The sequence below is a fragment of the Quercus suber genome, unplaced genomic scaffold (genome assembly GCF_002906115.3).
Source record: "Quercus suber isolate HL8 unplaced genomic scaffold, Cork oak 2.0 scaffold_175, whole genome shotgun sequence".
Classification (NCBI taxonomy): domain Eukaryota; kingdom Viridiplantae; phylum Streptophyta; class Magnoliopsida; order Fagales; family Fagaceae; genus Quercus; species Quercus suber.
Genome location: NW_027069635.1, coordinates 747,325 through 757,192, shown reverse-complemented (window position 1 = coordinate 757,192; position 9,868 = coordinate 747,325). Strand labels below are relative to the sequence as shown.

General features: G+C 37.4%; 1 protein-coding gene across 1 annotated transcript; it reads right to left on the bottom strand.

Annotated features, from left to right (window-relative positions):
* Nucleotides 1-2,892: 2,892 nt before the first annotated feature.
* LOC112023370 (G-type lectin S-receptor-like serine/threonine-protein kinase At5g35370) lies at nt 2,893-5,865 on the bottom strand. Its single transcript, XM_065778193.1, is given in 3 exon segments — nt 2,893-4,612; nt 4,615-4,900; nt 4,903-5,865. Coding segments are annotated over 3 exon segments (2,613 nt in total). The 5' UTR covers nt 5,695-5,865; the 3' UTR covers nt 2,893-3,077.
* Between the last annotated feature and the right edge of the window lie 4,003 nt (nt 5,866-9,868).

Here is a 9,868-nt window from a genome sequence, read left to right as displayed (position 1 = left end):
GCAAATAGAGGGAAATATATTAGTCTGTGTTCCGAAACAGAAGGGGATGAGGATGAGGCATTTCCTTCACTGCTACTAGTTTTTGTGCTATGGCTCCATGTTTGTATTGAGCAATTTTTTCTTCCCCTCACAATCTCTAGTAAAACCAACCCATAACTATATACATCAGCCTTGTCGGAAATTGTGGAACTCATTATCCACTCAGGTGCAAGATAGCCTCGAGTTCCTCTCATTGTTTTTGAGAGCGTAAGAAAGCGCCTCTGGTGTTGGTGAATTGGAAGTGTGAGGCTGTGAAGTTGGGGCTGATTGAGTGCGTGGAAATGGAGGCTGAGAAAGTAGGACTTGGAAGGAAAACGCAGCATATAAAGGAGAAGAATGAGAATGAGAAGCAACCCATGCATGCAGAGCAAAAGGGGCAGAAAAAAAATTGGAGTTGGTTTCAAGCAGGATGATGATGATGATGATTGCGGTGGAGGTAGAAGAGGTGGGTGTTTTTGGTCTTCGCCTCCATCATTTGGATAGTTATGTCATATTATCATGCACAGACTTACTTTTTTGGTGAGATAAATGCATTGACTGAATGAAAGTCACAGGTTCACAACTGTGGCTTTTTCTGGCACTAGAATTTTTGGCCCTGTTTGGTAAAGTAGTAAAATATGTTTACAGTTTCATTTTCACATTTTTTTTACCCATTCATATTTCTACCTACTTTGTGTTAGAGTTTTCTGGTGAGAGTTATTTTCTTTCTTTTTTCTGTTTTAATATTTTGCCTTGACTAATAACATTGAAGAATAATAAGGGGCAGGTAAGGTAACCAGTCAGGCCTGTTACAGGAGAGTTGATAATGAGAGTACGATCTGAGATTTGAGTTGATCAACAAGATATATAATTTAAATTGTCCGTGTCTATTAACTGTATAAAAAGAGGCAATACCTTTACAGTGTTTTTGCATTGTACATCTACAGTGCAATTTTGGTTTAGTGAGTTCCTTCACAACCTAGTCTCACCACCCCATTTTATAATACCTCCACATTTCAAAACTCTATATTTATTAAAATATTATTTTTTAAACTTTTTTTATTATTTCTTTCCATTGTCATTTTTTCCAGCCATCTTTTTTCCTCTGCTTCTCCCTCACCCTCTAGCAACACACAAGCCATCAACAACCACAACCACGACACCAAAAACCCATTAGCACCTTAACCCATCAACAACCACAGCCACGGCACCACCATGAACAAAAACCCATTAGCACCACAGCCACAGCCATCATGAACCCAATGCACCACCATGAACAAAAACCCATTACCACCATCAACCCATCAACAACCACAGCCACGGCACCACAGCCACAGCCATGGCACCACCAAAAACCCATTAGCACCTCAGCCACGGCCATCATGAACCCATGGCACCACCATGAACAAAAACCCATTACCACCATCAACCCATCAACAACCACAGCCACGGCACCATAGCCACCGCCACAGCACCACCAAAAACCCATTAGCACCTCAACCCATCAAAAACCCATTAGCACCTCAACCCATCAACAACCAAAAACTCATTCACCACCACGAACCCACATATGACCCATAATAAAAACGCCACCCCCTTCCACCACCACCACCACCACCACGGCAACCCCTAACTCCACCACCATGAACCCATAAAAAAAATTCATCCCAAAATTAAATCAAACCAATAGCAAATTCCGAATCCAAAAGATGACCCACAAAAAAAAAATCCAGTCAAAATTTACACAAACCCAGCTACAAACCGATCTCGCCGCTGCAAACCACATCGGAAACCCATGAACACGCCGCCACAAACCACCATACCATGCTGCCATATACCCATGAACCCAGAAAACGTACCAAAAAATGTACCATGCCGCCACCATACCACGCCGATCTGACTTCCCAGTCTCACCTCCATGACGGACCCACGACCCACACCAGAATAGCCCACCGTGATAGAGAGATGTGATGAGAGAGAGAGACACCGTTATGGAGAGAAGAATGAGAAGAGAAACAAAGTGAGAGAGAGAGTCAGAAAATATGGAATAAAGTAATATTATAAGTTTTAGAATTGTGCTACAGTACAATTCTAGAATCAATACTTCCTTTCGGCATTTCCTGATGCAGTAGTTATTTGGTGCATTTATGCTAAAATGCTCTTAGATATGGCATTAGCATCTCCTGATGCTAATGCTCTAACACCCACTCGATGAAGATGAATTCAATCTTAACTTCTTTTTATTAAGTTTTTTTTATCTATTTCTTATTTATATATTCTATTTTTAATTTCAACTACGGTACACCAATTACCAACTATATCAATTTCTAATGGATTTATTATTATTATAATAATAATTAACAAAACCTACTACCATGATGACACATCTTTGTGTTATTAACGATAATAATTAAAAATAATATCAATGTATAATGAATTTTAAATGAGCTTTTTTTTAAAAAAAATATTTAAATGAGGCCTTTTATAATTTATAAATACTTTTAATAAATTGTGTGCACTTTTTTACTTTCAATCATTACTAAATTTGAACTCTTCATAAAATAGCGATAATTTTGAAACGGTATACCCTAGTACCGAAATATTTCATCTTACTAGCCAAATCGGTATAACTTTTTGTACAAAATTGACGCCCTTAACAAGAACTGATGCAATGATATTTGAGAAAGAAGGTTTGCAAGCAGCATTAATTGTTATCTTTATTATTTAACTCCTTTGGTTAAAACTGGAGGACTAGTTGATGCAATTGGAACTGTTCAAACTATTTCAGGCCTGACAGAACTCCAAGGTATTAATGATAATACCAATTTTTCCTATCAAAATCAAATAAGATCAACCATGAAGAGTCACAAAGGTGGAATCTTCTACCACGCTATTTAACAATAATTTTACTATCTAAGCCAAGAGAACCAAACCCTGCATATCTACCATTCAAGAAATAGAGAGTCTGCAGGTTCAGAAACCTGCAGCCAAAACTCTCAACACATACACATCCTTATTCAGCCAATATTTCCTAATAACTAGTACAGAAACTTTGAGCACTACCTGGGGCCAGAAAGCTGTTGTGAAGAGATGTAAGACATTGGGTTATATGAAACACCTGCAGCACTATTGGAAGTAGCATTTATATCTGGATACAACCCCAAGTCCTTCAGCTCATTGGACCCTTCCATTCTTGACTCCTCGATGAATCTCTGGCCATAGAACCGCAAGAAATTTAGTGACTCGGACCTCGGCTCACCCAAAGACAACCCACCTTCCAACATGCCAACAACGTGAGCCATAGAAGGCCGCAGCGCTGGATTTTCATGCACACAGCACAAGGCAATCCGCACTAGCTTCTCAACCTCTTCACTTGTCACTCGTCCCTCTAACCTTGGGTCTGCCAGTTCCAAGTACCTTCTCTGCTGATGCATTTCTAGTGCAAATAGAGGGAAATATATTAGTCTGTGTTCCGAAACAGAAGGGGATGAGGATGAGGCATTTCCTTCACTGCTACTAGTTTTTGTGCTATGGCTCCATGTTTGTATTGAGCAATTTTTTCTTCCCCTCACAATCTCTAGTAAAACCAACCCATAACTATATACATCAGCCTTGTCGGAAATTGTGGAACTCATTATCCACTCAGGTGCAAGATAGCCTCGAGTTCCTCTCATTGTTGTAAATAGAAAAGATTGTTCAGGATCTAGCAGCTTCGACAGCCCAAAATCTGAGATTTTCACTTGTAAATTGTCGTTCAAGAGAATGTTTTCTGGCTTCACATCGCAGTGGATGATTCTGTGCTCACATTCACTATGCAAGTAAGCAAGCCCCCTCGCTGTTCCAATGGCTATTTCCAATCTCTCTTGCCATTCTAGAACAGGACCATTACCGAAGAGTGTACTGCCCAACGAACCTCTGTTCATATACTCGAGAACAAGAAAGCGCTGCCTCCCTTGCGCGCAAAAACCTTTCAATCTAACCAAATTGGCATGGTGGATGTTCCCAATTATTGAAATCTCAGTACAAAATTCTTTTTTCCCTTGGATTCCCAAACTAGTAATCTTCTTGACCGCCACAACAGTTTTGTCTGACAGAGTACCTCTGTATACAGTACCAAATCCACCTCTACCAATCAGAGTCTTGAAGTTCTCAGTAGCAGCTACAAGCTCTTCATAAGCAAACCTTCTCGGTAAGCCTGGGATAGATATCATCTCTAGCTCTGCAGACGATGACGAGTTACTCCGGTCTAGTTTTACAGTTCTGGTTTTAGAAAGCCGCCGCTTTTTCCTTAACCAAAGGATTGCAATGATTACAGACACTACTAGTATTAAGAATCCTGTTAAAGGTAATAGTACCAAAGCAGTGACTGATAAGTTTTGTTTCTGATTTATGTTAGAAGAACCAACCAAAACTTTAATATAACCCAAACGGTCCTTACTGGGGTCTGTCAAAATGAAAGAACCTAAATGGTTTTCAAGAAGATAACAAGAACCAGAAGAAATTTCATGGAAAAAGCCCAAACAAGAACAATTTTGAGAGCATAAATCTTGGCAAACCAACAGCGTTACATTATTTTTCACGGGTTCCTTGAAATTATTAGAAAATAGTCCATACCAGGGCCGAATTTTAGATAGGAAATAGAGGAATTCAATTGACTGCCATTTCTAGCTGCAGTACAAGCTGAAGGCAGAGAAAGCGAACGATTCACTGGCATGCAATCACCATTGTTTCGATTACTGAATTCTGGTAAACAAGAACAACTTCCACCCAGAGGCTTTCTTCTGCACAATCCAATTTCTTTGCACCAGAGAGGAAGATCACAATCCTCAAATGGTCCTGCAAATTCTACCTCCCATTTTTTATCGCTCCGATCGGAGGTCTGACGATGCTAAATCTGCCATCGGGACCCAACTTACCACTCATAAAACTTGATGACCCATCATTCAAAGCTACTTGAACAACCGGGGAATTATCACTTGCTAGCAAATACAAACCTGTACCATTCATCACCATCAACGATACGGCCTTGCTAGAGTTCCTGACAGCCTTTGGATCCGTGGACAATTTCCAATAATTCATCTTATTCCATTGCAGCACCGCATCCCTGTCAGTAACTTCAAGTCGATAGTCACCCACCGACATGTCCTCGTCTGTCACAGCGCTTTGCAATGATTTCCCAGTAGGAATTCTCTGTCCCATGACACTAGTGTCCGTCGGATGAGCAAAACTCTCCCACAACGTATTGTTTCCTGCATCAACTAAAACGAGATTTCCTGTCTCTGAAAGCTGCATAGCAGAAATATCAGAATTGAATTGCGGGGTTGCCCAGAGTGGTTGACCAGTTTGCTGGTTTGTGACTATGAGGCCGCTGACAGTCAGTGATAACTTGTCAGAGCTTGACATGGGTGTGTTGCGGTTGGCTGACCAGATTATGATGTTGGTGTCACTGTGGACGACAGAGAAGTAATATTTTGAGGAGGGTGGTTTGGCATCAATTGTGGCTTTGAAAGTACCATTTTGAGAGCGTAAGAAAGCGCCTCTGGTGTCGGTGAATTGGAAGTGTGAGGCTGTGAAATCGGGGCTGATTGAGTGCGTGGAAATGGAGGCTGAGAAAGTAAGACTTGGAAGGAAAACGCAGCATATAAAGAAGAAGAATGAGAATGAGAAGCAACCCATGCATGCAGAGCAAAAAGGGTAGAAAAAAAAAATTGGAGTTGGTTTCAAGCAGAATGATGATGATGATGACGACGATGATGATTGTGGTGGAGGTTGAAGAGGTGGGCGCTTTTGGTCTTCGTCTCCATGACTTACTTCTTTTGTGATAAATGCGTTGACTGAATGAAAGCCACTGGTTTTTTCTGGCACTATAATTTTTGTTTTTCTAGTCCTACCGACCAAGAAATTTTAAGGTTTGCGTTATGAAAGGTTTACTATTTTACTAAAAGATTTTTACTTATTTAAAATTATCAAGTAAATTTTTTTTTTTAAAATAGAAATTAATTACTGACTCAATAATTTTAAATAAGTGAAAATCTTTTAGTGAAATAGTAAACAAGTGACGTAATCTACAAAAAAACTGTATAATTCCTCCTACTTTGGGTTAGAGTTATGTGGTGAGAGTTATTTTTATTTTTTTTTTTTGTTTTAATATTTTGCATTGACTAATAAAATTGAAGAATAATAAGGGGGCAGGTAAGGTAACCAGTCAAGCCTAAAACAGGAGAATTGATAATGAGAGTATGATCTTAGATTTGAGTTCATCAACAAGATATATAGTTTAAATTGTCTATGTTCTTTTTAAGTTTTTTTATAATTGATGTTACATTACTTTATGCCAATTAAATAGGTTAATTTTAAATTATGATAAATTACAAAGTTAGTCCTTATCCTTTATACTAAATTTTAATTTAGTCTCTAATCTTTTAATTATGTTAATTTGGTCCTTAACATTTTTAGTGTTATGTCAGTTTAGTCCTTGTTATTATCTCTTGAATGGAAAAAACCGATATGTCAAACGGAACAATGAAAAATTATTTTCTATGCCACATCAAATGCAACTATACTGCCCACAAAGTTTTTTTTTTTTTTTTAAACTAAATTTAAAATCTGCACACATGAGATAAATCTTCAAATGGATGTTGATGAATGTTTTGCTTGGGCACAACAAAAGATGCGTAGGAAGGCGTGCAAATGGAAAATGAGATTCTTTTATATTCCCACTAAATGAAGATGGGAAGGCAAGAGTTTCAGTCAGACAATTCCAAGCAAGATTCACATAGATTGCATTATTTAAAAGCACTAAAGCATAAACATGATAAATCAAAGGTGATTGAGAAATGTCGTGGGAAAAAAAAGGCGCACCATAATAGCGACGAAAGTGAAACGTTTGAAATGTATAACTCAGAAATAAAACATTTGAAAGTGAAAAAGAGGAACCATATTGACAACCACAACCTCGGAGCCCATGATAGCCTCTTCGATTTGCGACTTCAGGGATTTTAATGGAGATGAAGGAGAAGAGATGGATTTTAGGGATTTTAGAACCTATTAGTTTCGCCAAACTTATCTCACGTGCGTAGATTTTAATTTGATTTTTTTATTATTTTTTTAAATTGACGTGGCAGTACAGTTGGCAATTGTTGTGGTATAAAATTTTTCTTTTATTATTCTGTTTGACATCAGCTTTTTGCATCCAAGGATAACGGCAGAAAATAAATTGACATAACACTGAAAAAGTTAGGGACCAAATTGATACAATTGAAAAATTATGCACTAAATTGAAATATGGTGTAAAGGACAAGGACCAACTTTGAAATTTACCATTTAAATTATTAATTTATAAAAGTTAGATCCATAGCCATTGTATTTTATTTTATTTTATTTTTTTTTATGAACAGACTAAAACTTTATTTATGAAATTCAAATACAAGAAACATGATGGATGAGGACTTGTTCTAAGAAACAAAGACATTCCTCCATCCAAGCACAAAAATCAATTAAGCCAAGAGCTTATTTTGCTAACAAGTGAGTCGGCCTATTGTCTTGTCGTCTAACATGAGAAAAGCTCACATTTCTAAACTCATTACATTTAGCTAACATCCCATAAATCAGTGTAAAAACAGAAGATGCAGTAGGTGAACATTCCTTAAGGGCCTGAACAATGGTTAAGGAATCTCCTTCAAGAACAAACTCTCTGATGCCCACTTAGCAAAAATAATACCAATTTTAAATGTTTTTGCTTCAGCTTTAATAATCCCCAATAGAGCATGGATTTTCTTGCTCAAACCTGCAATAAAATTCCCTTCATGGTCATGAATTAAAACACCATGTACGTTTTTAAACCCCTTAAAATACAAGTTGTTTAACCTAGTTATTTAGCCAAGTGATTACTTAGAAAAATTATTCAGATCTAGATTAACACAAGTAAATCATATCATATAAATAATACAAAAATATAAAGAATACAACGATATGATAACTCAGGAAAACCAAATCAGTAAAAAACTTGGGGAGGATTTAACCTAACTATCCTCAAGGTAAAACAGATCCACTATGAAAGAATTGAAGTTTGTACAATAGAACTTAGACCACTACCATCCTATTACTACCTCGAGTAGAAAACTTACTACCACGACCACGTGACAGCTCCGAGTCCACGGACTACTTCTTTCATTGATCCACAGCAACCACAAGTTCTCCTACTTGAGTTTTTCTTCAAGCTCTTAAAACAGTAACTGAAGAGATTGCCAAGTTCTCGACATCATTCTTGATCTTGATAACAGTAAGTGTGTATAAAGGTAAACACCACTAGATCTCACAAGAGATTCACACACATAGCATATCAACAACCTCTAAAATGTGGTTAGAGTTTTTCATTTTATATTTGAAGTAAAACATAAAACTCTACACGTTATATGGGTTTGGGCTGAGTGGGAAATTCTGAAAAAAAAAAAAAACAATTTGCAAGAGGTTCGATCAATTGAGTCTAATTTTCGATCGATCGAGACTTGCAGATTTAGTCCTATAAATTTTGCAATCACTCGATTCCAACTTTATACATAAACACACTTTAAGCAGCCTAAATTTATACTCTAAATTTTAATCATGGTTTGCCAACACATTACATATTGAAGTTCTAATATATTTAGTTCCTAAAGTCTTAGAACCTAATAAACTCCCCCTTTGGCAATCCATGACAAAACACATAACAAAATTGAAATGCTCAAAGTTATAAACAGCCCATTAAACATTAAACATGCCCAAAAACAATTCAACTTAACTACTATCTATCAATTGCCAGTGTAGACAACAGCACGACTGAATAAACCTGTATATTCCTGAAACACTAAACAAACACATAAACGTATGTGTGGAAAATACAAGTAAAACAAAATAAATTCTTGATTTCACAAAATAGAAAATAAACGAAATATATCATGAATAACCTCATAATATAAATCAATAATCAATGTAGCACATGTGAAACAAGAAATAATAATATAAACAAAAACATAAAACAAAGTGTCTCCTCCTAACATATACAACCCATAAGAATAAATACATCATGAAACTCCTAGATACAATATAAAGCTCCAAAAACATCAAAATCTCTCCCTATCTCCATCAATATGTACTCCCCTTTTTTGTGATGAATTGCCAAAGGGTAATCAAGACTCATCATCAAAAGGAGGTGGTGGAGTAGACCACCGAACACTCGCCAAATCAGCACGCAAAGCCTGAAGCTCCGTGAACACATCCACCAAAAGCTGTTCATGCACCGCCTGAATGGTCATGATAGTATCCAACATACTCTGAATGGATGAATCACCCGAAGAAGAATGTGGAGGATCAACAACGGCTGTGGGACCAACATACTCCGAATGCAGTACTTGTGGAAGACTCTACTCTAAGGCGTTTAAAGCTAGCTTTCATCTGAGCTGCTTTCTACTTAAGGAAGGTGGCACCTATGAGAGCTATAATATGTATGGGCTCAGACGCAGGAAAATCCTCTAAACCTTGATGTAACAAATTCCTATGAATAAAAATAGGGAAGAAAAGACCATGGGATGTAGAACTACTCCTATGGACCTCAACCAAAGAACGAATGAAAAGAGTAGGAAAACTCATAGGAGCATCAGTCATAAGGGCATACAAAAATGCACATCGCTCAATAGGAATGGTGTGCAAGTGAGAGATAGGCCAGATAGAATGACAAGAAATCTGAAAAAACAAATAATGGAGCTTAGTAAGCTCATGGGAGGTGATACGAGAATCAGTACCCCACTAAATGGAAGTATCGGTGAGATATGACATAATGTCATCAAGAGGAGGGGTCTCAGAATAAAGGTAG